Source organism: Necator americanus, chromosome I (assembly GCF_031761385.1).
Source record: "Necator americanus strain Aroian chromosome I, whole genome shotgun sequence".
NCBI classification, from domain to species: domain Eukaryota; kingdom Metazoa; phylum Nematoda; class Chromadorea; order Rhabditida; family Ancylostomatidae; genus Necator; species Necator americanus.
Genome location: NC_087371.1, coordinates 5,750,100 through 5,777,584, shown reverse-complemented (window position 1 = coordinate 5,777,584; position 27,485 = coordinate 5,750,100). Strand labels below are relative to the sequence as shown.

Genomic DNA, 27,485 nt, shown 5'->3' with positions numbered 1-27,485 from the left:
CTAGAAATTCGCGCTTGTGAGGTTTCTGATGAAGTTTTGAAAATTCAACAGAGATCAATAGAAGGGGGAAAAGAGAAGAAGCGATTCGGGAGAAAAAAAAACAAAGAAAGTGAGTGAAAATGAAGAAATCCTAAGACTCCTACACGCACACCACACCTACTACAGATCGATGTTTATGGACGTATGACCTAGATCGGGGCGCGGTCAAGAGGACATTCGCGGTTACGAATAACTTTTTTTTCCGGCGATCATTCATCGCATTCTTCGAATGACGAATTCGTGTCAAATTGACAAGGGAATCATAGTATGTGTGATGATCCTCCTCGATTCTTCCCGGTAACTTTCAAGGAATTTTTGGATTTTTGCCTTCTACAGATGTCAATGCACCAGAAAAAACCACTGATGAAGGCTAAAATTTCGTCCCTATATACTTCTAATCAATTCAAATACTATCATTTCCACTTTACGTTTGAGTTTCAAGATATTTTAGCAAATCCTGAATCCTGATGCTTTGACCTCTGCGCCGTTCGTATTCTATCTACAGGAGTCTCTCATTTTATCCACGATAGTGTCATCTTTTCTTATCGTAGCAGCTTTTACAACGAATGTGTATGTACAAAATATAGAAATGAAATGATATGATGTTAGGAAGCTCTAGTGTTCGTAACATCCAGAAAAATCTTCTAAAAAAAACAAACAAATTGAACAAAAAGTTTTATTTTCCTGGAGAGACAAAATATTATTATTACAATGCACAACTTATGAAAAGAAAAATCCCGAAGCTTGAACTTCGGATTTCTCATTACACGTGTATACGATACGCTTATAACATAAAAATTGAGAACTACTAAAAATCATGGAATAGACTCTGCATCATATCAGTTCACTGTCTTTGACTCCAGCTTTTCGTAACTTTTCATAGGCCTAAAACAGAGTATTTTGTCCTGAATTCATGGTAAATTGTAGTAATTTTTCATTTCAGTGGCTATTTATTTACAAGTAATTACGCTTCCAAAAAATATGAATGTAGCCGTCTCTCTGGCCTTTTACCCCAACCACGACTAGAGCCGATCGATTTCCATTCATTCATGGATTCTCAAGCATTCAAAAGCGAATTTTCATCCGGGTCGATAGGCGAAAGAACTGCGGATTTATAGTCGGGTGAAAACGAAATGAAGCACGGAAAGTTGCGTAAGCGGCTGCGCTCGAAGCGGTGGAGACAGCGGTTGAAATCGAGGTGGGGACCATGGCTAACTGCAGAGATGAGTGGTGGTAGCGAGAATCCTTACACGATCCCAACCGCTACGCTCCACCGCGCCAGTTGCTGCTTCGTGTCGTTTTGACCCAACTATACGGTCAGGGTTAGAGTTCCTTGCTCTGACCACCGCGATCGCATCTGCCGCAACCCATGCACAACCTCTGCTTCACACAAGTTCTTCCATTCATCTTGCCCTAATCGAAAGCGCATCGCTGCTGTCTTCGAGAAGAATTTTTGACGCCGACTGTTCATTCACCTTTGGAATATCGGAAGACACTTTCCATCCTTATAAGCTGGGATTAGCTGAAAAGTACCACGAAATCGACGACGACGAGATTTCTGATGGGTAATATAGGTTTGGAGTGTAGATTAGGAGTACGACCGTGTTCACGTTCAATTCTCCTGATCATGCCAAAAAATAACGTGGGAAACTACGACACCTTATAAGGCGAGTCGTTTCTCATGCAGTTTTTCAGGATGATTAGAGGAACGGCTCGCAGACGCGGTACGTGTGCGGGGGTAGTGACTTACAGAGTGTCGTATTTTCCCATGTTTTAGGATGATTTTTCAGGATGATCAGGAAGAAATCAGCATAAACACGCTCGTAGTCGTAATCTACACCCGTAACATCATATTCCCCAAAGAAACCCCAATATCGTTAATTTCATGATATGCTGCCTTTAAATGTACTTTTTCTTAGAGCAACATTTAAGAATGAGGCAACAACCTTTTGATGTATACTGCTATCATCAGCCGTCACAACTGGCATCTTGAATGCGTCCTTGAAGTACTTCATAGCCTCAGTCTTATTTCCCATCTTCTCAAGCGTTTCACCAATATAGTACGTGTTGGTACTGTAGAAACGCGGCTGAAAATAATAACTGATTTAGGTGTGACGAATTACAAAAGATCTCCCAAACTTACTGAAATTTCCTCTGCTTTAAGAAAATGTTGTAGCGCATTCTCATAAGTGGATGTGGGTGGCTCGGCAAAAATTGTCTTTGCTACAAGGCGAGTTGCGTAACCCAGGTCAGCAAAGGAGAAATGCCAAACTCCTGCAATTATCAAGGATTCCTTAGAAACTAAAAGGAGAACTTTTTTTGTCAGTGCTCTTCTTCTGATGGAAAGAAGATGAAAAGAAAAAAAAGATTTTTTTTGCTTTTGGTTGCACACTCTTTCAACGTCCAACAATATATTGGACGTTGTTGATGGAAAAGTTGTAGAAAGTTTTCGTATTATTTTGCTTAATTATTCTTTCTCTGAACCAGGTAAGCACCTTACGTCAGGAAAGCTGGTAATATCTAACTTCTAGTATAAATAGGTGCACATGTGGAATTACGCAAGTTGGGAGAATATAATTAAGTAAAGAAGAAGAAAAGAGGAGAACGAAAATCAGGGAAGTAAAAGGACCTCCAGGGCGGTAAGGCCCAGTCGGTAAGAGGTCCGTTGTAGCCACATGGTCCAGAGTTCAAAACCACCTGAGTGGAAACCAAGCCTTTCATCCCACCGGTTCCGATAATTTGGTATCCGACCTATCTGGCAGGATAAAAACACTGATCGGCTTGATGATCAGCTGACCCCCGCAAATCATTGTATAGGCCAACACGCATTCCAAAACCTCAAAGATTGTGAATTGCAGTTAAACGCGTCGGCGCATCCCGAGTGGATTGATATGCAAGTAACGTTACAACCTTAAATATCTTTCTAAGGAATTCTTGGGTTCAGTCACCAGGCATTTCTAACCTCACATCCTGGGCAGGATCGTTTTCATCTGCTTTTTTCCTCATTCCAAGGAAAAAACAGAGGTTCTATATGGCTTTTCAGCTCGGAATAGCCTAGCTTACGGTAAGTTTCTACTGTATGAAACTACGTTCCACTTTAGGAACCAGATTAAATGATTTTTGTTATGACCATGAAAAATTGGTCTCATCCTTCGAATTTGAAGAAAACGAAAGTAGTTATGCTAATAAAAATCCTTACCAAGAATATGCCATGTTGTCGCATCGCTGGAGCAGATTTCCAAAGCGCGTTCGAGATGTTTTCTCACCTATAACGTGCGCATACGTAAGGAGATGCTAACCGAATGAGATTAAGCACAGCGAACCAAGTGAAATGACTGTGACCTCGTAGGAGTTTTGGATTCTCGCTTTGTTACCATCCAGTTCGCCTATGTAATTGAGCAAAATGGCATACCTTAATTAAAATATCGAACAAAATTGTACAAAATTGTAATACTTGTAATTGTAATCTTATGCACAAACAGCACAAAATTTTTTTCAAGAAACTCGTAGGCAACCGGCATTCCTCGCTGATTTGTCCCATACGGAATAAATTCCAACTACTTTTCTTGCGATTTCATACCGTTTATTTGAATCTGTGGAGGAAGTTCCGCAAAAGTGTGCACTTCACCATTTCGAGAAGCTATACAAAAAGGGTATGTTATCATCAAACCGTTAGTGATGAGGGTAAAAAGTCACTAACTTAGAATCAATTCCCAGTAAAAAAAAGCTAATGAAACAATGAGATAGTCAGGATGTAGTGTATTACTTCTAGTTAGCACGTTTTCTTGTTATTTTGACTACACATCTTCAGAAATAATGTCGTGCTGAGACAGGCTGTCAGCAATGACACCGTACAATCCAAAAGTTTGCGGAAAATTAATGGAATCTAAGACGGATTCAAGATATCACTACCTTACAAAGTTAACAGCGCTATAAGTTAGGAGGCAAATGGTGTAGTAAGTCTAATTAACACATATCTAGTTGGGGCAAGGAGAAAAAAGTAAAATCGACGGAAATAAGGGCGCCGCTGAGTGCCCTCCATTTTCATTTTTCCCCATTTTGTGTTGGTAACAAGGCGCACTCTTTGTGATAAAAAAAAACAATTGGCCTTGCTGGAGCACAAGATATAAACGAAAAAAGCAAGAGCATAAAAGTTGAATGGATAAATAAATATATTTCCTTAATACTTACCACTTATGAGCTCCGAAGCAGCCTTCTTTAGATTCCTTTTCAATGGCTTTCTCCACCACCGCAAACGCTTCACGCATAAGTGTCGATTTCTCGAGGTTGTCCTTACTGAAGAAGCGAAAAATTGGCAGTGCTAGAAGCGATGCATGAAAACATCAAACAACTAACTTTTGATATGTTCACATGCCAAAACTTAACTGATCGATTTTCTCAGGAACAACTATATTGATCGATCGACACCAACCTTATCAGTTTGTACATACTATGCATACGAAACATTCGTTGGCATGCTGTTCTATACCAACAAATTTACTTCTCTTCTAGACATCACCAAAAAATAGGATTTTTACGGTCGGATTTTGAATAAGAATGTATAGTTGGTGTCGAATGAGTACAACCCGTTAAGCACGAAGCGCTTACTTCTATGCGTTCTTTCTCGCGCCGTTTCTATTTCACTGAAGATGAAACCTTTGCGTGTTAGAAATAAGTTATTTTCACCTTAATTTCGCTTTCTCACATATCACTCGAGCGAGTCGCCATAAAAGTTCCGAACAGTCGCTGGATGCAAACCTAGAATAATATTGAACGTTCAAACATTGTCGTATCAAGGGAAATCCGCAAATGCTCACTTCTTCAGTATATTATACGCATTGTCTATTAGATAGCTATCATACAGTGCATCAGCTTCTCGGACAACGATATCGAAGTTCTTCGGCTTATCCGAAGCAACTTTAGGTTGTTCTGCTGACGAGAAAAGAGAAAGAGCCAAAGAAGATGATAAACCAGCGGTGAGGATCCCTTTTGTGAATTTTGCTTGCAGTAACTGAAATACGACAAATAGAATGAGTGATTTTGTCATAATTTTATAATATTTCCAGTTGCCAGCGACTCAATCTTAGAAAGTCTTTAGCAAATTGTAATACTCCCAATCTTTGAGTGTTATTAACAAGCATTTATTTGAATTTTTTCCCCACAACATATTTTTTACGATATTGTCTCAGAAAATCCCCAAAGAATTTTGCATCAGCGCTTCCTGAAACCTAATACTTAAAGACATCACCCCACGAATCTGAGGTGGTACGGATTTCACGTGGAGTATTCATGCACTGGATTGTAGATTATGGAGAGGTGGGTGCTTCCGTCCATTTCTTGCTAGTTGGCGTAAAAAACAGCCCTTAAAATGCGGCTGGGGCGCTCCGATCGAACTCCTTTTGAAAAATAGCGCGCCGGAACGCTCGGAACGTATCTTCCGGGTCGTTTTTTACGGCAATTAGGAAGAAATGGACGGAATCACTCCCCTCTTCTTAATCTACGATCCCGTATACGAATACTCTACCCGAAATCTGCACCACCTCAGATTCGTGGTATGCTGCCTTTAAGAGCGCCCTTCGCTGCAGTTTGCGATGGTCCCACCTCGGTTCCAACTGCTGCCTCCACCGCGCCGTTTCGAGCGCGTACGCAAATGTACATGTCGTTTTGACCCGACTATAACAAGGGCTCTTGTAGGTATTCACAAATCATCAGAACATCGATCGGTGACGAGTGAGGGTTAATAAAGATGCTAGACGTGCTAGAGGCCAACGTTATCATGATAAGGTCAATTAACAAAGAACGAACTACTGAAGAACGATACGATTACATTGGACAACATAATAGCAGCATCTATTTATAACACATTGCAATTCACTTACCAATCGAGGTGTTATCTTCTGCGTGTTCTGAATAATTCTAAGAAAAAACGACCATCTATTCATCATAAAGTGGGAACCACTACTCTGAAACTTACAATTAAGCACTACCGTAGAGCAAACAAGCAAAATATATCTGCTTCTTTTCTAACCAACTTGCATGCGGCACAATTTTCTTAACTAGACTAAAGTAAGGCCGTCATTTGAATTAGAAATAATATATACCTATGTGGAAAAATATAAGAGAGGAAAATGAACAAAAGAAAAATAGTGTTCTTCAGAAAAAAAATCGCACATGGCACAGTTCGACGGGTGAAAAAAAAAACGAAATGGTTTCGTGAAATGTTGCACACATTGACAATAAGAAAAAAAAGAAATTTAGAGAACAAAAAAAAGACAAACAACAACACCAAACACTGCAAGTGGTTAATCCAAAGGTTACGGTACTTATAAACAAAATCTACTGTCATCTTAGATAAAAGAGAAGTACAAAATAGAATAAAAATAGAATATAATACAAATACATATAGGATAAATATAATAATACATAACAAGTATAATAGATATAATAATAAATAGAGAACAGAACAAAAAAAGTTGAAGTATAGAGTATAGCAAAAAAAAGTTATTAGGACAATAAGTATATAATAATGAATGCTAGGAATAGAAAGAGAAAAGAGACATAAGGAAAATATGGAAAGAGTAAATTACAAATCGACGTAACAAAGTAAATTTCATCAAGAATAAACTTCATAGAAGAATTTCGCTAAGAGAAAAAAACATGAAATTTGCAATGATTTTATGTGTCCCCAGGCTGTCACCAACCAAACTTTTGTTGACAGAATTCCACAATGGTGGTTGGGGGGCTGGGCTGGGCACCAACGACGATGCAACCAACAAAACCCCGGCAGCGAGCGCGGCCGAGCGACCCGACCACCCATCGTCACGCGGTCGCTGGATGCCTGGATGCTGTTCGGCACCGGCCCTACGACTTCTTCGACTTTGTCGATTTATACAAACCTGCACGATGTGCTGTTATTTCCTTCTTTTCGATAATTCACAATAAAGTCTTCGATCGATCGATTTCCTCCCATTCCTTTCTATTGCTTATACGCTAAATATGATGGAGGTTTTCATGTAACTGGAATTTCGCTTGTCCAGTGGAATTCAAAGCGTAGGTGTTGCCGTAATATATTGGAGGTAAAATTGGACATTTCTTCTCAACAACTTTTCACTCCCAAATCCATACCAGGACCTATCGTTTGATGATTTCATTCAGTGAGTAGTGGTTTGGATAAGATCCCAGATCTGTCTGAGAGAAAAGAACCTTCTTTTCACGTCATTATTTTAAGACGATATCAAGACTAAGATTATTTTAAGATTTTAAATTGATTCGTCACAAGATTGCATTATTTTTTCTTCTAGAAGCTGCAGTGGAGGGTCGCGCTGGAGCACGTCAAAGCGTAAGTTCCATTCCTTCTTAAAGGTCACCACATGGAACGCATGTCAAGGGCTTTAGGTAAACCGGGGTAAATTAGATAAATGAACGCAGCAAATGGCGAAAATAATTTGTCGAAATACCCAAGTCCCATCCCATACGCCCAGTAACAAATTAACCTCATTACTTCCCTTAATTATATGGTATTTGATGCGATGCAACTAACTGGACATACGATGTTACTTTTGGGTTAGGAAAAATTCCCGTGGAACAACCACATCGCTCTTCTGCAGGATGGGACCGGTCTGATCCAGTTCTGCACCGGGTCCCTTCTTCCCATCGGGTTTTCCTGCGTAATAATTCACTATTATTAGTCATGAACCATATTCTAGTTGGATAGGGACATGTAGAAAACAGAAGTCGGATTTTAATGTGACAATGTGGATTTTATTTTACAAATCGCTGTGAAATTTAAATAACACAGAAAGCAGAACAAACATGAGGGAACGAGTCATATATGGGCACTTCGTAGAGGTTTTCTGGACATAAAATCTTGAATGCAGAGGAAAATAACTCCTAATGTTTACTTCCAGGAGTTATTTATGTTATTGACATCCACAGCAACATAACATTGTCTGTATATGCAGGGTATACATCTCAGCAGACGTTTAATGACGGGTGTGGGATTGTCACGGGGATTGCACCCTTGTCTGAGCTGTACGTCGCTGGGATTAGTGAAGAAGTTGGATAAGGCTACTTCTTCTCGTAGATCACACTATTCTTCTGTGGTTCTTCCCCTTAAGTCCTGACAGTGATTAGCCTGCGGCGTTTATCCTTGTTGATAGAACCGACCTCAATATTTACTGATTTATTTACTTCTCTTGCGTTTTTTCCAAGATTATTTAGAGTTCTCAATGTTTTCAATAAAATTAGTTTGTTACGGAGATGGAACTCTCACGGAAACCAGTGCAGTTCTATCGTCACCTTCGATTTCTTCCGATTTTCGGAGCCGGCTCTAGTTTTTAAGGTTGAAGTTTGCATCATCAGAGATTTCGGACCAATTTTAGCACGGTATGTGGTGTACGACATCTGCTAAATATAGAAATTAGCGGTTTCTTTTCCTTTCTAAGAAATCCTTAGCATTTTTCATAGTTTCTTCATTGAGAAGAGACATTAGTGGAGGTACTACTTTTATTTTTTTTTAGTATTTTTTCTTACTTGATCAATTTCCTTCCCTGCAGCATAGTTAAATATTGTGCTTCGCTTTAAAATCTAAGGATGCTAAGCTTAATGTGATAGAATGTCCTCTGTTCGGATTGCCTCCAATCCCAGCTGATATCGATTGGTACCCAGCGCACTTTGCTGTCTTACTTATAATCTCCCAATCAGATATCCGAGTTTTTTTTTAATCTGAAATGAACTGAAATGGCGAGTTGTGGTGTGGGCCTGGGCTGAAGCATTCGGTGATTTGTCGGGCTGCAAACTTATGGATCACTTCTTTTGCGGTGTATTTCATTTATGTTGTCTACGATACTTTGTGTTGTTGGCTAACTGATAGAAGGGTTTAGAACGTATGTATGTAGAGGTTTTAGTGCTTTTTTGCGCGTTGGAAACGTGCATTGCCAACTTAGGTTTTCCATTATCCTTCGACCTCGTCCTTGAGCAGTGAATGGAATAAGAGTGAATAAAGGCAAAGATTGAGCGTTCAACGAGGAACGGCAACCGCCAGAAAGTTGCAGAAATATTCTCTTTTACTCTAAAATAAGATTACTTAGATTAGATTCTTCTTTAAAACAATGTACTAGATCTTTGCAGTGTTTACCATGTGTTTTTATGCAGCTTTTCTATCTACGGTAATCATCTCATTTAGAAAGGGAAATTTCTGTTACTAAATTTCTAGAAGACGTACCAGCGCTTAATGTCGACTTTTCATACTATCATAAATGGAAATCCGATCGCAGATTAGAATCGAATTGCACCTTTGTTTCACTTTTTATGTTGAGGAGCACACATGTGCAACATTTTCAGCAGGATTTCACTTGAGGAAAAATAAAACAGCTTGTAGGGAGAGCAATTCTTACATCACATTATTGTATCCACTTCTATCTGTTTATTTCGAAGCCCAGATGGTCACATCCATATTGTTGTTGATTCGTTTCCCTTAAAATCTTTGCTTAAAACATTGATTACTCATTCAGAAAGACTCTTCAGATGGGGACCTTCACCTTGCCGTATTTTCTACGAACAGCAGTTTGGGATAAGAAAGGCTACTGGATCATGGCAATTCCTGTGATTTATTTCGCTCGATGCTGGGAAAATGCTGGTTATTCAAAGGTTGAGATGATGAAGGTAATATATTACACGTTACCACGGTGACATTTGTTGATTTTTTCATTTTCGTTTCAGGGACATTCTAAAATGTACTCTGATAGAGTTCGTTCTATTCCAAAAGATGCTGATCCGTGGAAATATTGATTAGTGGATTTTTCTAGAAAATTTAGTGCACATATAGATTTGATTTGGAATAAACTATGAACCGAGACCGGCTTCTTCTGAATTTGTTTCATTGCAGTGTTCAATCACTCCAGCTTTTTATCTTGTGATGATGTTCTTGTGGACCATATTCCGAGATTTGTTTACCGGTTATTGATTTATACCGCTCATTCGCGTTGTATATCCATTTAGTCGAATTAGAAGTTTGATGCTGATGAACCGTGGTCTTCCTATTGGTGATGACTCGAGTAATTCAAACGACGATGAGATGGGAGAAGAAGTAAGCTGTATTGTGACATCACATGAAGCTTGCGATATGATGTTCATATCCCGGCGTGTGATCTTTCAGGTGTCATCAAGTAGACGATTATCGGAAGATAGCTGGTGTAGTGATGGAATGAAATCAGCTACAACATTTGAAGTATGTTCTTTTAGTCCTCACAAACAGTACGAAACACCACGAAGAAGGAAGCTCTTCAGGAAAACGAACGGGTAGCAAAGGAACGACTTTTAAATCTCTACCCACGTGCAGAATTCAAGGTTATCATTTGTTTTATATTCTTTTTCTATCCAAGCATATGTCATGAAGCTGTTTATGAGAATATATACATTCGTTCGAGTTCACATTTGCTTTGTGTCGGATTTCATACTATTGATTATCAGTACCGTGTCCGGCCGTTTTTTTCTCCATCAATGAAAATATTCGAAAGCAAGTCTAGTGAAGCAGTGTAGCACTGTAAAATTTAGGAAACACCTATTGGTAAGGTCGATATCGAATCGTAATCATTGCTTTCATCAGCATTTTCGATATTTACTTCTTTGTCGGCGTTTTTTTCTTTTTGCTTCTTGAGTTTTGCTTCTCTCGCACTTAAATAGAGACGTTTATTCCTTGATCTCTAAAAGAAAAGCGCTGATAAACGTTCTACGTTTACTACTCGTATTCATTCATCTATTGAGGAGAGCAAAATGGAAAGGTCACGGGAAAGTTGTGGCTTACGTTAGCTAATTCTATACTTACTTTGGAAACTTCTTGTTTTCGTTATCGTATTCATGATAGGAGCCTTAACTCCCATTCAATTTCTTGTTTAGTTTTTGTGGCAAAATCTTTCAAGTTTGCATTTGTAAATCTAAGTTTCATCTTTAACATTTTGTTTTGGTGTAGCTGATTCTCCTTGCAGCGTCTACCTCGTGCATGGAATAAAAACGATAAGTATCACTTTTTGGATATTTCTCACAGCTCACTGAGAGTGAGTTATAAGGGTTAGTTGTTTTCGTGCAAGTAGCCATAATCATTTCCTATTGTCTACTCGGTATAGTTGCATAGTTAAAGGTAATGGCAAACAGCAACAAAAAGATGCAGCATCTACTCGAGCTGACTTTCCCATTCCACCACAATGTGGAGTTTATTATTTTGAAGTACTTGAGTTTTTTTTTCGTCGCCTTTTCTTCAAAGTTTAAGTTGTAAGTAACTGCGCATTTATGTTCCAGATTACTATTGTTCGAGGGTTGAAGGGATGTATGGGTGTTGGTATCTGCGGGAAATCTGTTAATCTAAATAGATTACCCGGTATTGTATACTCATTTACGGTTTCTATGAGTGAAGACTCGATAATTTACAAAATTTGGTCTTAGGATGGGATCGGTATTCATACGGTTATCATGGAGACGACGGGAATTTCTTTTCATTCTCTGGCAATGGCGTTTCATATGGGCCTAAATTCACTACCGGTGATGTGATTGGATGTGGTGTAAATCTGGTGAACAAGACAATTTTCTTCACGAAAAATGGAGTACACTTAGGTACGTATTCTTATGGAATTATTTTGGGATGGTTTTGTATAATTTCTATCCTTAGGTTATTTTAGTTTTTGCCTTAGCACTGTCTTTGAAAGTTAAATAGAAAATCTTTCAATATTTGCATCCAGATATTAAATACCTGAAAAGTGATATTCGTGTGATGTAGCTGCAGTAGTAAATTTTTATGTAACTTGTTGTTACCCATAACAATCAAACAACGCCGACTGTGTTCAACCGGGCCATCGCTATCTTCGCGACGCCTTGCGGCGGAAGCGGGCTCTTGCCCATAGAGAAGCCTGTCAAACAGCGCTGCATCTGAGCACTTGAGAAGCCCGCCGATCGATCAACGCTGCGAAACTGTGCTGATCGTTTAGCACAGTGTTACCGCATTGATCGATAGGCTGGTTTGTCAGAGAATCATAAGCAGAGGATTTGTGCTCTCCTTTGCCGGTCGTATGTATGTAGGTCACGTTGGATCAATTTGGTCGAACGAGGTCGAAGGTGCCTGTATAAATATTGATATATTTTGCAGGAATAGCTTCACGCGAATTGGAGCACATCGATGATCTTTATCCAACTATTGGTTTGCAGACTACAGGGGAAGTTGTGGATGCGAATTTTGGGCAATGTCCATTTCGTTTCGATATACGCCCGGAAATGGAGGTACAGTTGTTTCCTGTGATGTTTCAAATCAAACATCTTCGAATGTATCATATACAGGCAGCAAGGGCAAAAGTAGGCGCTGAAATATTGTCAGTTCAACTCCCCTCAGAGAAGACCGATTGGATGAATAAGTGATTATTGATAGGTCCATTTCCAGTTAATATCTGCCCAATTTGTCTCCTACAGACTCGTGTCGTCGTGGATGGCTTGCGAAGGGCATAGCAAATCGATGGCATCATTCTGTAGTGCCGCAAAATTGGTACCCGAAGAAGGCGAACAAAGCATTGAAACCAGGAAAGGTGGGATCGGCAGTTCTTCATGGTTGTACCGCCTCACCATAATGGGTTTAAATCCTATCGAATACGGTGTATCAACGCTGAAGCTTTTGTGCACCTAAATTGTTTTGCATGAGATGATCTTCACTAATCTTGGCATCAAAATTGATGGGATTTTTCTTCTCGTACACATATAATACATGTCTATCATACCTTTTGCACTGTTTGCTTGTTGCTCATTGTTTGCTTCTTACATTTTTTTGTTGTAGGTATTATCACGTTGAGCTATAGTTTGTGTAGTCTAGCCAGTTCACAAAAAAAAAACTCGTTAAGAATCGCTTTTGGGAACTCATGGGTTTTCATGTTTCGTCGTAGGTACAGGTCTGGAATCTGTTTTTTTTTTCTGGTTTCGCGAACAACTTTAAACGTGCGCTGAATGCAGTATGTTTTTCAAGTAAACTTTATATGTTATTGCGGGGTTTTATCGAATTAGATAGTTAAAGCATACAAAGTAAGTGAAGTAGTCGAAATTGAACTGCCATTTACGCTGTTACCATTCGATAAATTCAAGAAATGAATCCTTTACATCCATCCTAACCCAGTAAAACTAAAATTGTTTCAGAAATAGTTGCTCTTGTTCTATCAAGACGCAGTGGTGATGCGATATCTCGTATGGAAGACGCTTACCCAGATATCTTTGTGCTCAATAAGAATATCGCGCTAGCTCTCAAATGTCAACAGTTTGTAGAAATGGCAGCAGAGATTGCACGACAGGTGAATCTCATCTTTGTGACTGAAATGTTTTCTTTTTTCATACGTTTATTCAGGATGCACTTACAAAAGCTGCGACTATTTCAAGCTCAAATGGTCAATCCTTGCCGCCTTCTGTGATTACTCCAAGATGTAAGCTCATTAAACACTGTTTCGAAAAAGGTCATTGTCCAGTTTTTTTTGCAGCTACTCACTCCTATCCAATAAATCCACACAAGCGAACTTACGGTAAGTACGGTAAGTATCGTCCCCACGGTGGTCGTTCATTTGTGTGTTCTGTTAATTAGTTCCTAATTTTTTCTTTTAGTAGATTCCCAAACAGAAGATATTGAAGCTCCTCCGGCTAGGCGTACACCTCCGTTTGCTGATGAAGATGTCACTGTGTATGATTTATGTATTTTTGTTATATCTGAGTTCACGTAATTCCCAGTGCACAGATTTCTTTTATAAAAATTTAATTTAATAAATTTTAGTCCAGTGGACATGCAGATGGAGGAAGAACCGTGTAGTTCCTCCGCCGTTCTTGCATCTATACGCAATGGTCAGTCTGCTGAAGAAATAAAAAATGGCGCCGGATCAGCCGATGGAGGTTCTATCGATGACGGTGTTATTCTCGGTGGTGATGGAGATCCTACAATCATTGAAGAGGAAAACACGGAGGATGAAGAGGGCAAGTGTTGCATAGATTTGTATCCTTGGGATTGTTATTCTGAAAAAAATGTTCACACAGATGTAGAGATAGAAGACGGAATCCGTCGTGCAGAAGAAGAAGCTGCATGCACGGTCGAGTGAGTGATTTCTTTCCTTCCATTTATGAGTTGTTCTTTTTCCATTCCATCACTTATTTCAGATACCAGAAGTATAATGAAGTGATCGAGTTCGGACGTTCCATACACGCATTGTCGCTACAGATTCCTAATTTGAGTGGAGAGGCTAAGGCTCTGTTGAATGTGCGTAATTGTTCTTCAGCGTTAGATCTTCTATTTCTACCCTTGCTCTTCTAATTTAGTCTTTTAGGATTCACTTGCAACAATTTGTCTCCTGGATTACGCTCAGTTCGAGTCCCATCATCTTCTCAGTGAGGAACATTTACACAATCTCGCCAAGCAAACTGCAGCAGCTATTCTAGGTGCTTTTATGTTTCCCATTTATTCGACTTTCTTTCAATTAATTACCTTCATTAATGTTTTTATGCTATCTTTTTTCTCTACTGCTAGTTAAAGTTACCCCAGTTATTACAGGAACTCTGTCCATAGTTACTTGCCATTGGAAGAAACTTGTTACATTTTCCGCGTTCATAAAGTCATAATTCACCACTAGATAGTAATACCAATCTGAAATTTTTTAGTTTCCGTTATCGACGTAACGTTATACGTTTAATGCCACTTGGTGATGTGTTGGAAGTTAAGCGTCAGCTTTAAACACGAACCAAAATGTTTTGAAGGAAATGTTGCGAATACTATAACAAAGAAATTAATTAATGTTTAAATCATGTTTATCCGCCCTACTTATTAAGCTTCTCAATGAATATTTGCTTCGAACCTGGACTTCATCGACCAATCTTATCTATGCGATTAATCTATTACTGAATCGATACCAATAGAATCAGCGCAAATTCCATGTTTGTTAAAAACCACATTAAAGTTTTAGTCAGGATATTTTCACTTATAAGAATGCGTGCATTGAATAATAATAAAGGATAACGTTTCTGGCGTTGACCAATCCGCTTAAGATGCGCCCCCACGTTCACTTCAATTCAGAATCGTTCGAGGTTTACGAACGTGTAAATGGGCTTTAGAATGACTTGCAGGAGTTAGCCGATGTTTTAGTGGTTTTTTTTTATCTTCCCAGACAAGTCTGGTACCAATTTATCGACCCCGGAGGGATGAAAGGCTTGGTGAGCGCTAAGGCGGATTCGAACCTACGATCGATCGTGCAAGAAACGGAACCTCTAACCGCTACACTACACCCGCCCTCGTGCATTGAATACTGGCTATAAATAATTTAAACGTTAATAATCCTATGGAAACCTCGAATAATTTGAAGAGTGGGAATACAGCACTTTTACTGTATCCTCGGCTACGAGTATTCGGTCCATTCGGGAGTAAGCGCAGTCTGTTGTTGGACGCCAAGTTCTGCAGTTGTACAAGTTCCGACTTCTAAATTTTATGCTAGTTTCATTGCCGAGAGCAGCTAACTAGTATACGAGATCCAATTTCTTTCAAGAACTTCAAATAGAACAGAATAGTGCAGTTATGCCAAGAATCTTTATGTTTTTTTTTTCTGAGGATGCAGTGGGCTGCACTAGTTTACTTTTTTTATAATTTCTTTCAGACATATGAAATTTTTGATTTTTCTTAATTCAGAGTTTGGAGGGCGAAGTCCTCAGTCACAGTTGTCTCGATATTTCCATCTTTGGGCAAAGATGCAAACTGAACTCTCCTCAGCAAAAATACCTCACAGTGCTTTCACTGATGTTGCGCAATTGGTGCGTTCGTTGTCTTTTTTTTCAACTGTTTTCTGTCTCTCTGTTTAGTGAATACTTATTGTTCTTCATATTATTGTTCATGTGGGGCTGAGCAGTCATGTTTTATTACTTTTTGTTTTATAATTTATGTTCAGGTTTTTGGCACACCTATTCCTCAATTAGATACCTGTTCATCTTCGGCTGCTGCTGTTACAGAAGACACAAACATGGTCGTAGGATAATCGTTGTTGGAAAAGATACGTGACCTTTTATTTGAGTCATACCGGTCCTATTGTATAATGGTATAGAAGAGGAATGACATCTTTGAAAAGTGTGGACACAAATCTCATGAGATTTCTTCTATCATCATTCTGAAGAAAGTGGTCCTATAAAATGGTAAGCCCTTCTCAGCTGGATAGCCTTGAATCTACCAAACTGTGACTAGCACTTCTAAATTCTTTATTTTATCAAATAGAATATCGGCTCCACATCAGGTATCTTAAACTGCATTGTACCATTTTTTTGTTCTATCAAAATTTTTACACTACTTTCTAATACTTTTCGGATTCTATGCTCTTACATCCTATATCCTAGTTGCTTCTGATCTAAAAGGCTTAAGATATGTTTCGATCAAAATAGTTGTTTTTTGCTTGTAGCAGTTTTTTTGTGACACGGGGATGATGTGACAATAACCGCCTACCAGTTTTCATTAGGTACCATATCCATCATAAAGTTTTGCTATGAAATAGTATTGATTTTTTTTGTCAGTCTGATATTTGCGGTATGCCAAAACTGTTTCAATACATCACACATTATGTATCAGGTATATAATTGTTCATGAAATAGATCGTTTCACCTGGTGTAGGTCAAAAGTTCTCGGTGGCAAGCTCTTGGTTTACTACATTGAAGTTCTTGACGATATGTATCAAGCATTTTGAATTTAGACTTGCTGTCACTTTCGATTTTTAGTTCCCGTTTTTACTGTATTATTTTTGCTTTTGTTTCATTAGCATACCCACCTCTTCATTAGCATACCCAGTATCATTTTGTAGTGCGTGATGACGCTATCTCATGTCAGTTTTTTTTTTCTTTTTTTTTTGCGGTGTTTATCGCGGTTTAGCTAACATGCCCCCTTCTTTCTGCAACGACGTGTGTTTAGAAGGAGTCATATATATACGCAATAAGAAGACTCATCTTGAACTGAACAAATTGTTTATTTCGCTGTGTTATTAATTGCTGTTCAATTGTAATATTGCTGTATATTGCTAGTTACCTTTTTTTGTGATAAATCATTTAAAGAAAGGTCGCTTTAAGTGTTAGTGCTTGAGTGACGTTGACACGTCTGTTTCTCCCAGGTTTGAAATGATATTAATAAAAAATCAAATTCAGAGAAATTAGATATGAGTGTGGCCGGTGATTCGTCTTTGTATGAAGACAAAATTGTGTTGGCTCCTATGGTACGGGCGGGACGCACACCGTTGAGGTATGCATGATGTCAGTGATTACAGTAGGGTCAAAACGATATGGAGCACGGTGCAATTGTGTGCGCGGCTCCTCTCGAGGCGGTGCGGTGAAGCGTAGCGTTTAGGAGCGCACTGGAACCCTTGCTGGTACTACCCACCACTGCAGTTTGCGGGATCCCAACTGCTGCCTCTACCGCGTCGTTTTGAACGCAAATGCACCATGTTTTATGTCGTATTGACCCGACTACAAAATATGTTTTCTTGTAGTTTCCACCGATCCAGGTCATTCCTATTATGTACGTGATCGTTTTTCTTTATTTCGTTATTATTTCGTCGCAACTTGACTCTACTAACAAAGGCAACAAACGAGAACTACGGTTTAATTTTTACTCACAAAAACCTCACTCCATATAGCCTATGACGTCTCTTACTAAGCCGTTAATTGGGTAATTTTGTGAAGTAACTAGCGCTTTTTTTTTCTTCAATTAAAAACCTGCTTTCATATGAGTACATACGCAAAAGTTGGGCTATAGAGAAATGTTTGCAACCTTCTAAGATGTACTAATGTACAGTTCGACCTGGAACGTAATTGGTTTCTGATACGTGCTCTTCAAAAGTACTCCTTTGCACCTTCTCTTCCTCAGCTTATTTTGAACCTTAGATTTTGAAGCTTAGTCCTAGTGCATGGCCTTCTGAAATAGGTGGATCTCGGACTAATTAAAACTCTACAATTTGTTTTTCCCCTCTGCTCCGCTCCACAATAGTAGTGGAACAGCTACAATGGTGGGACTGCTTGGATCCTCATCGTCTTTAGATACATAACGATACGTAATATTCTAACCAGAAGATTGTTTCAGGGTTCTTGCATTAAACTATGGTGCAGATCTATGCTATACTGAGGAAATTGTCGACCAGAAGTTGTTATCGAGTAAACGTGTCGTTAACAGTATGTGCAACCAGTATTATTCGCCATATTCATGATTTGATTATAAATTCCTCATATATCTCAAGAAGAATAGAACAGAAGACGTAACTTTCTTCTCTTATCTTATTTCTAACTTTTTTCTTTCATTTTATTTCAGTTTCAGTATACATATAAATATATCCATGCCTGTCATCACACATTGTTGTCACTTTTTACTGTACAACAACTTTAATCACTTCTCAAGACTTGCATGAATTGACCAAAATTTTCTTTCCTTATAGACACATTAGGAACTATCGACTATTGCATCCTGGATGACATAGTTCTGCGTATTGCTCCATCTCGAGAACAAAAACGTTGCATTCTACAAATTGGTACGAATAATGGATGTAGTGCAGCTCAAGTCGCGAAAATTATGTGAGTATTGTCACCTCAGTCACTTTTGTGTTATAGACTTATCGCTAGGGGCTCTATTTACACTTGGTCACGTAAACGTGAACGTTCTCAACACTAAAATGTGAACGCTGTGCCGCACTGACAGTTATCGCTGTTACGACGATCGCAAATACTCGTCACTGCTTGTTTTGCTTTCTCCTTTGAAGATGTTACCACGGGGCTCTTTTACGTTACACTCTCTGGCCAGCACTTGCTAGGGTAGAAATGCAATAGCTCGAATCACCGATCTTGCTTATTACACATAAATATGCAAGCGTATATAGTAGGGATCATATAGTAGGGTCAAAACGACATCAAGCACGGTACTATTGTGTAAGCGGCTGCGCTCGAAGTGACGCTGTGGATGTAGTGGTTGGAATCAAAGTGGAACCATCGCGATTTACAACGATGAATTTTTTTTTGGGGGTTTTTTTTTTTTTTTTTTTCTTTTTTTTCCCCCCCCCTTTTGGGTTTGGGGGATTTTTTTCTCCTCTAAACGAAAAATATTTTCTTTTCTCTGCCTATAAGACTCGTTTTGCGACCAATTGTAAACGCGACTATATTTTTGTGGGCAACAATGACCGACGGCTCGCAGTTGAGATTTCATCCTTATTTTTTCTGTCATTCCCACAATTTCTCCATCTCAGTTCATCTGTACAGAAAAAAAAAACAGAATGGTTGTTACAAGAGATACGAAGACGCCTTTCTTCTTGAAGAGAAACACATGGGACGTCTCTGTTCCCGAAGTTTTCGAGGAAAAAAAAAAACAAAAATGACGAAGGAAGAGAGTTTCAAAAACTAACAATGATATCGATTGTAGCGTGATACTGATTCTATTAGATAAGGAAAATGTTTTTTTTTTTTAATTTCTTAGTTTCACAAGGCATATCAGTATGATTGTTATCGTACATTTTCGATTAACTGTAAGTAGGCAGTGTAAGAAAGGTCAACTTTTCACGATTCTAATGCTCATTTACAGAGGTACGGATGTAGCTGGCATCGACGTCAACATGGGTTGTCCTAAGCCATTTTCTGTACACAGTGGAATGGGAGCAGCTCTTCTTACACGAGTGGACAGAATAAAAGAAGTGAGTTTGCTTTTAAACTGTGGATACTGATTTTAAGAGGGTAAAAGATTTAAAAAATAAAAGATTAGTACTTTTTCTTATTCCAGTGTGAAATATGAAAAAGTACCAATGTTGTTAATGTGGAAGAAAAACTCCACTAGGGAATGAATTCGCGATCGATCTTTCAAAGCAATAAATGAGTAAGCGCTTGTTGAGGAACTGTGCATATGGTGCAATAAGAAAGTGTGCCTGTTCCAGATTTAAGTCAAGACATCTTCGCAATGACTACTTTTTATGAACAAACTTCATTGTTGTGTTGTGAATGATCTTTTTTTATTCAGATTTTGACGACTCTTACAACGGTGTCGCAGGTCCCCGTCTCTTGCAAGATCAGGGTTTTAGATGATGTTAGGTTTTAAGTCAGTTCTTTAACTATTACTCATTTACTGCAGGAGCAATTTCGGTTTTTTTCTTTCTTCAACTTTCACATTCATTTCTTCTCTGAGGATGTCAATGACATTGACATGAACATGATGTGAACATTGACATAAAAAACAAAACAACATGAAACATTGAAATAATAATATAATGTAAAGTAATGTGTCGAGAAGCTTACGAATAGGCCTCTGTACACTTCATCATCGGAATCCGATACTTTCATTTGATGGTTAGATGCGAGCTGATCGAGATTAGAACCGAAATTACTTTTGTAGACTCCTCTTAATTTGCTGTATTTTATTGCATTATCGATAAAACTTCTTTTGCAGCAATCAGAAACATTGAATCTTGTTCGTGAAATCGAAAAGTGCGGTGTAGCAGCCATAGGAGTTCACGGTCGTCGAAAGGACGAACGCGATCCGCATCCGTGTCGTCTCAATGAAATCAGAGAGATTGCCAGAACAGTCAGCATACCAGTAATTGCTAAGTAGGACTTTTCGACTCATATCCATTTTCTAGTCTTTTGTGTATTTACAATTATGATGCTGAACCGCGATATACACTATTGCTGTGTAAGGTTTGTCCCTGAACACGAAGGTAAAAATCAATAAAAGTATAGTCGAGTCAAAACGAAATGAAGCTCTGTGCAATTGCGTAAGCGATTGCGCTCGAAGCGGCGCGATGAAGCTAACGGTTGGGATCTAGATGAGACCATCGCGAAGTGAGCGTGGTGCAGGCAAAGGCCGCTCTCGATTCTAACAGCTACGTTCCACCGAATCACTTCAAGCTTCAGGGACTTACGCACCTTCATCAAGCTTCGTGTCGTTTTGAGCAAACTATATCTCGGCAAATAAGCAATGCACAAAAATTTTTAATTTAAGAAGTCAGCAGGGATATAGTATTATTGTATATGATTGTATTGGAAGGTATCTTTATTGTTGTAGACAAGATAGAAGCCTAGCATAACCGCTGACCACAATTTTTCTGGTAGTAGAGAATGACATCTGTTGGGTGACATTTTTTGTGACCTTAGAAACACCTTTACAGTGGTGGTTCTGGTGAAATATCATGTTATGAAGATATCCTCAAATTTCGTGATGAAACCGGAGCATCGTCAGTAATGATCGCCCGCAAAGCCCTTTCATGTCCATCACTATTTCGTCATGAAGGAGTCCTTCCTTTTGATGAAGATGTAGTGAACTTTTTAGGCTTGGTAAGTCCCAGTTTTACCAAATTATATATGTTTATATGTTATATATATATATATATATATATATATATATATATATATATATATATATATATATATATATATATATATAGTTGTTAAGGCTTGTGAGTTCGACGAAAACTACACTATGACTAAGTACGTCGTACAACGGATACTTGGCGGTAAACAGGTGAAGTACTATTTTCGAATCTAGTTATATTATAGGAATCTTTTCTGGTGAGTTCAGGAATCTGATCCTAGAGGACGACAAACAGTGTTAGCTGGTAGTAATCAGGAGATTTGTCGAGCATGGGGAGTCGAAGGCGTATACGAACAATGTCGGACAAAGCGACAGCGAATGCAATGTAAACGATTGCTTCCAGATGCATCTGAATGGGAATATCACGATGTGACGTTTCCTTTGTGAGTAGGGAATAGATTACTTATTTTCAGGCTACTTTAGCTGTCAGGTTTAGATAAGCTGAAAAATGTACCTCATTAATAAGGTACATTCAGCGAGAATGGGAAAGAGAGAGAGAGAAAAAAGGAAAGGGAAAGAGATGTTTGGGACTTCATAAAAGACTTTAACGTTGCTAACGAGAAAGTATGTTATAATCTTGCTAAAATAGCCACCTACCGCAGCTTATGAGACTTTCATTTTACAGGAAGACATAAATTATACCAACATAGGAGTTTTGATAAGAATTCATGAAAAAAAAAAACCTATTCGGAATTGAGCATGTTTTCAAAGTGTGGGAACTAACAACCGAAATGTCTTTTCTTTCAGAAAACGATTGAGGGACGCTCAAAATGCTAGCTACACCCCTAAATGTGTTTTGTTCAAGTACTGTAAGGACATGAAAGCGCAAAATCCTATCTACACTTCGGTGAGTCCTTATTTCTGTTTTAATTGATCCAGATTGATTGGTTGATGCAAGGTATTAATGATTGTTTTTAAGCACCGACGAGAAGAAGACAAACGTTACGAAGGAAGTGTAGAAGTGATGGGCAAAAAATTTAGATCGCGAAAAGGTCAACCAAACATAAAAATGGCGGAGCAGGTAATTTCACTGAAAATAACGTATGTATCATCTTTCTCAGAATTAGCGCCCTTATTACGGGTTTTATTTGATTCAATCTGCTTGCTGATATCATCGCCTGATGCGATTACCCGCGTCTTCGTCAGGAGCGCTGTCCTCGAACATAGCTCTGTCCAACCTTCTCGATCTTCTGCGAGAGTTTGCACAGAATCAATCCATTCGTCGCTATTCTATATCCTGCGAAGCCTTACGTCTCGCTTGAAGCGCCTATCTACACCGAGTGTCCGCAGGTCGTCCTTCATCATCTCACTCCAGAACTCGTTGCACAAGGCGATCTGCTGGTCTCCTTAATATATGACCAAAGAAGCGAAGACGATTTCCTGAAGCCATTTTCGAAGGCGGTACAAGATGTTGATATCCTTCATATGTCATCCTACGGTAGACCACATCGATTTCCGCGTGAAGATCTTCATTGTGACATATTATAATTAGCCAAGCAGCCTTCTAAGCAGCTTCCTTTCCGTGGAATCAAGCCTCTCCATCACTGTAGATGGTGCTGCCAAGCCTTCGATCCGCACATCATAACTTGCGAATAGGTAGACTCGCAGCTTGACTTCATTGGTGACGGGGATCGACCACAGGCATCTCGTTAATGAGTTAAATGCAGAAATGGCCTTAGGGCTTCTTTGTTGAACATATTTATCGTAGCTTCTGTTGTTCTTCAGCATATAGCGCATCTAACAGAACTCATCGACGAGTTCGATCGGTTGTCGGTCCACTCTGATTCCCGTTCGAAGTCTCGAGGAGACTCGCATCTGATTGTTTTTCTCAGTGCGTAGACGTAGTTCATAGGCCAGATTCGATGAAAGACTGACATGTTGAAGTTTTGAACTGCTTTCCTCGCATATAACAGCATCATCGGCGTACTCAAGATCCATCAAGGGGAACCATGATGCTACTCTTATATATTAACAAACCTAAATGCTACAGTGTTAGAAATGAGATTCACGGAAAATGTAAACAGATCGGAAAAAAGTGTAAACGATCGAACGCTATGTAAACCTCTCAGTTTGAATCATTTTAAGAAAAAGAAACAGTAGCGAAGAGAGAAAGTAGCTGGCAACTGTTTCAAAAGCAATTTTTATTACAGTAAATTTAACACACAAGCCACCGAACAGTTCCTGTCTTCTTCATCGTATCTCTTGCCCAAACATTCTGAGATCAGTATGGGACCCACCATATCCAAAAGGCTTCTGTTTTCGTTGTTAATCATGCTATTTCAGGTTGCAGCGCTTGCAGCACTAATTGGTCTAAACATACGACACCTACTTCGAGGGGAATGGGAAGAGCAGTAACTGCATCGCGAGCGATTGCTAGAGATACTTCCATCTGCACTTTCATATCTTGCTTATAAGCAAACCTGATAACAAGAAATATAGACTGATTTTCCAGTTGTTGTTGTTATTGTTGAACGGATGACAGAAATGAAATATTTTCAGCTACTATTACCTGGATGCGCAGTTCAATTACAGCCTAAACAGTCGTGATTGTATTGTTTGTTATTCATACTCTTATTCACACCTACACTGACTGTCCGTGGTTCACGTAGTGGCTTAAATGACAGTCTAAATGTAGTTATAGTCTACGAGACCTAATATATATACATACATTTTTTTCGTCGAGAATGATGAGAGGATCACTTATATTTCTGTGAACTGCTCTGAAAAGACACTAGCAGAGCAATCAAACAGTTCTGACGATTCTTCTGTTTTGTTTTGTTCTTCTTTTCTATTCCATAACTCATTCCAATGCGATTTTTTTCAAATATTGACGATGCGTTTACACTCTGTATTCAAGGGTACTGACCAATACCTCTCCGAATGAATCAATTCAAAAATATAAGATGAAAAACGTACTTGAAGGACAAGGGCAGAAACGTGTGAAACACCGACGAATGGAATGATAGAAGTGATAAGGAGGGAAATCCTCAACAACAACAGCATTTAGATACAAGCTAATTGAAATCCAATTGTTGGCGGTGGTGACGAAAGATGAGAAAGAGTTAAAGGACTCATGGCAGACAGCGGATGGTAGATCATGGTACGTGCAGCCGCTGTGAAGCAAGCTGCAGCATAAGAACAGCCACCATAAATGGGCTTCCCCGGAGCTTGGTCGGGATTCGTTCTATCGGGCGGATAGAAAACAGAGCTTTGCGGATGGTTGGGCAAAAATTGACATATATATGTTAAAAACCCCAATAAATAAAGCAAAGGAAGGCACATACTTGGTAAAATCTCATCTAATTTAAACAGCATCTGATTTTTCAACGGAGAAGGGCACATTGACCACTTCATGCCCGGCACTAGCAATAATAACGTCATCTATAGGTTTGTCACCGGCAGTTTTCGGGACCGTTTCGATCGCACGCACTACGTCCATACCCTCCAATACCTATAATATAGATAACTTTAGCATCAGCATCATTATAACGGGTTCCATAGGTAACATACTTTTCCAAAAACGACATGTCGACCATCCAACCACGGCGTCTTTTTGACCGTGATGAAAAATTGACTACCATTAGTGTCTTTACCCGCGTTAGCCATCGATACCCAACCAGCTCCATAATGTTTGAGTTTGAAGTTCTCGTCCGGAAACTTTTCACCATAAATCGATCTGAATGTCAATTTCATTGAAATTAAAGAGATTGTCATAAAGTCGACGCCAAGTTCGTTCAACCGGGTGAGCGTAATGCGTCTGTGATTGAAGCTATGCGGAGGGAAGAGAGTGGAGAAGAATATGGAATATGGAAGAAATATGGAAGAATGCACATAATTTAAAGGCAGCATACCACGAATCTGAGGTGGTGCTGATATCAGGTGGAGTATCCGTATACGGAGTCGTAGATTATGGAGACGGGGGTAGTTCCGCTCATCTCTCCCTGCATCACTGCAAACACCCGCCTCCAGAACGCTGTTTTGTACGACGCCATCTATTGCAACACTCAACCCCTTGCGCCGCCTCCTCCCTGCGATTCGTCGAAAATCAATTTGGACAGCCCCGATAGGCAGTAAGGGACGCTACGCGTGCAAGGGTAGCGCGCTGCAATAGAAGACATCGTACAAAACAGTGCTTGAAGTGATTCAGGAAGAGATGAGCGGAACCACCTCGGTCTCCATAATCTACGACCCCCTATACGGATACTCCTCCTGAAACCCCAGATTCGTGGTATGCTGCCTTTAAGTGATCCATTGTGAACAACAACGTACCGGCCACCAGTTCCATCTCCACGTGTGAAGTCCCCACCTTGGATCATAAATTCCGCAATAACACGATGAAATTTGCTGCCTACATATCCTTCCCCCTGTAAAAAAAAGCAGGTTTGAGCTAAGCAACGTACACTCAAATGACCTTACTTTGGGCTTCTTCGCTAACTCTATGAAGTTCTGAGCGGTTTTCGGTACCGTCTTCCCGAAGAGACCAATGACAATTCTGCCTAAGGAACGTCCATTCGATTCAATATCGAACCAGACCTGTATAATTCATTTTTAATATTTTTTTAGTTCTCAATGAGAAAAAAGTTCAGGAAAGAACTTCGCACTTTATCTGTGACTTTTGGTCCTTTCGGTTTTGTTGCTGAATCGGCAGCGGCGAATGCGACAGCGCCACATAACAACAGAACAAGTCGGTACATACCTGTACAAACGCATTGGTAGGAATATTTATGATTTGTTTAATCATAATATTTTATCGTTGTTCTTTATGTGGAATAAGAAATACGAAACTGGCGAGGCACGATACTTTACTTCTTCTTCTAATACTCGTCCGTAAGGTAATTGCTGTAATCATGTCTTTTCTATTTTCATTGCGAAAAGAACTACGAAAAAAGATAGCCACCGACGAACTAAACATAGGGTCGGTGCGTATGTTTACCCTAGCGACCTCGCCACGCGTTCGATTAGAGCGCGGCAGTGGACATGCAGAGTGTGTGAGGCGGAGAGAAAGGGCTGTAACTAAACTGGCTTCTCGTCGCTGAACTTTTTATATTAAATTTCAATTTACGGAGGAAATTCTGTGTCTAAATGGACAAATTGAGGAACACCTTACATGAAGGAAAAGTGAATTGAACTGAGCAAGTCTTAGAAGGAAAAGGGAAGAGTTTGACTGAATCAATGTAGTAATCACAGGGAAAGGACTTTCGTGCACATTTTTCGTGAAATGAACGTAACCGATACACTAAGAACAGAACGATTAAGTATACTAGGTAAGAAGTTTGCAAAGAAAACAAAAAAAAGAAGAAGAAAAAGATGGAATTTCATTCATCAGTCGAAACTCGGTCAAAACGACATGAAGCACGGACAGTTCCGTAAGCGGCTGCGCTCGAAGTGGCGCGGTGGAGCGTAGCGGTTAGGGTCCCGTAAGGACCAACTGTTGGAATCGATGTGGTGCCGCGGCGAACTGCAGAGACAGGTGGCGGTAGCGAGGATCCTTACATGATCCCAACCGCCGCGCTCAACCGCACCGCTTCGAGCGCTGCCACTTACGCGACTGTCCGTGTTCCATGTCGTTTTGACTCAACTATAAATAAAGACCAAATAAAAACTTAAGGAAATATTTTCAACTAATTATCTTTATGTATTGTATGTGGAGATGGAATGATAAAGCAATTGGATGACTAGAACAAAAATTCTGCTCTAAAACATTTGTCTCTGAAGCACATGAAATGAATGGCAATAGAAGACATCGTACGATATCCATGAGAAATCTGCTCTCTCACGTTGATTTCACCGTAAGATTCATCCCAGAGGAGTTAGTGAGATTTGTTGTACGTTCTCCAGTACGGGAAGGGAGAGAGTGTGTGTATAATCAATACTCCAGGCAGTTCGGAATATCGATGCGGGACTTCCGGACGAGTCATAGGATAACGTTCCTACCCACTAACAATGAATTACTAAGAACTACAAAATCCAAGTAGATCATCTACATTCCACTATCACCGTATCCTGAACAAATAAATAGAAACAAACGAGCGATCGTGTAAGATAACCGAATTGGTGACTGGAACTAAAAGTGATGGACTTTCTGGAA

The 27,485-nt window shown here is 39.4% G+C and overlaps 6 protein-coding genes across 9 annotated transcripts; 3 read left to right on the top strand and 3 right to left on the bottom strand.

The window, feature by feature from the left end:
• Positions 1-873: 873 nt before the first annotated feature.
• RB195_004626 (uncharacterized protein) lies at positions 874-5,984 on the bottom strand (the record flags this gene model as incomplete). The annotated part of the gene is made up of 9 exons (XM_064182552.1): positions 874-924; positions 1,986-2,126; positions 2,183-2,313; positions 3,239-3,305; positions 3,382-3,451; positions 4,231-4,335; positions 4,726-4,797; positions 4,857-5,050; positions 5,919-5,984. 9 exons carry the CDS (start codon positions 5,982-5,984, stop codon positions 874-876), a joined length of 897 nt encoding a protein of 298 aa, XP_064033819.1.
• A 3,495-nt stretch (positions 5,985-9,479) lies between these two features.
• Positions 9,480-9,828, top strand: RB195_004625 (uncharacterized protein; the record flags this gene model as incomplete). Of its 2 annotated transcripts, XM_064182550.1 has the most annotated exons (3): positions 9,480-9,482; positions 9,565-9,702; positions 9,760-9,828. In XM_064182550.1, 3 exons carry the CDS (start codon positions 9,480-9,482, stop codon positions 9,826-9,828), a joined length of 210 nt encoding a protein of 69 aa, XP_064033817.1. The 2 variants fall into 2 exon arrangements, with proteins under 2 accessions (XP_064033817.1, XP_064033818.1); XM_064182551.1 differs by lacking the exon at positions 9,480-9,482.
• A 226-nt stretch (positions 9,829-10,054) lies between these two features.
• RB195_004624 (uncharacterized protein) lies at positions 10,055-16,061 on the top strand (the record flags this gene model as incomplete). 3 transcript variants are annotated; one of them, XM_064182548.1, is made up of 20 exons in its annotated part: positions 10,055-10,126; positions 10,196-10,267; positions 10,327-10,386; positions 11,025-11,106; positions 11,177-11,262; positions 11,335-11,413; positions 11,479-11,646; positions 12,176-12,306; positions 12,364-12,437; positions 12,493-12,605; positions 13,204-13,355; positions 13,409-13,484; positions 13,539-13,580; positions 13,660-13,735; positions 13,826-14,022; positions 14,083-14,140; positions 14,203-14,302; positions 14,370-14,481; positions 15,719-15,840; positions 15,975-16,061. In XM_064182548.1, 20 exons carry the CDS (start codon positions 10,055-10,057, stop codon positions 16,059-16,061), a joined length of 1,959 nt encoding a protein of 652 aa, XP_064033814.1. The 3 variants fall into 3 exon arrangements, with proteins under 3 accessions (XP_064033814.1, XP_064033815.1, XP_064033816.1); XM_064182549.1 differs by having other exon boundaries at positions 13,539-13,589; positions 13,663-13,735; XM_064182547.1 differs by having other exon boundaries at positions 13,539-13,589.
• Positions 16,062-17,219: 1,158 nt separating this feature from the next.
• Positions 17,220-23,752, top strand: RB195_004622 (uncharacterized protein; the record flags this gene model as incomplete). The annotated part of the gene is made up of 12 exons (XM_064182545.1): positions 17,220-17,302; positions 18,140-18,228; positions 18,489-18,624; positions 19,622-19,730; positions 20,051-20,116; positions 20,477-20,634; positions 21,195-21,360; positions 21,479-21,547; positions 21,605-21,780; positions 22,145-22,244; positions 22,317-22,418; positions 23,681-23,752. 12 exons carry the CDS (start codon positions 17,220-17,222, stop codon positions 23,750-23,752), a joined length of 1,326 nt encoding a protein of 441 aa, XP_064033812.1.
• On the bottom strand, positions 23,135-23,335 carry RB195_004623 (uncharacterized protein; the record flags this gene model as incomplete). The annotated part of the gene is made up of 1 exon (XM_064182546.1): positions 23,135-23,335. The coding sequence occupies one exon, from the start codon at positions 23,333-23,335 to the stop codon at positions 23,135-23,137; it is 201 nt and encodes a 66-aa protein (XP_064033813.1).
• A 949-nt stretch (positions 23,753-24,701) lies between the features above and the next one.
• Positions 24,702-26,091, bottom strand: RB195_004621 (uncharacterized protein; the record flags this gene model as incomplete). The annotated part of the gene is made up of 5 exons (XM_064182544.1): positions 24,702-24,848; positions 24,908-25,073; positions 25,667-25,761; positions 25,814-25,930; positions 25,999-26,091. 5 exons carry the CDS (start codon positions 26,089-26,091, stop codon positions 24,702-24,704), a joined length of 618 nt encoding a protein of 205 aa, XP_064033811.1.
• Between the last annotated feature and the right edge of the window lie 1,394 nt (positions 26,092-27,485).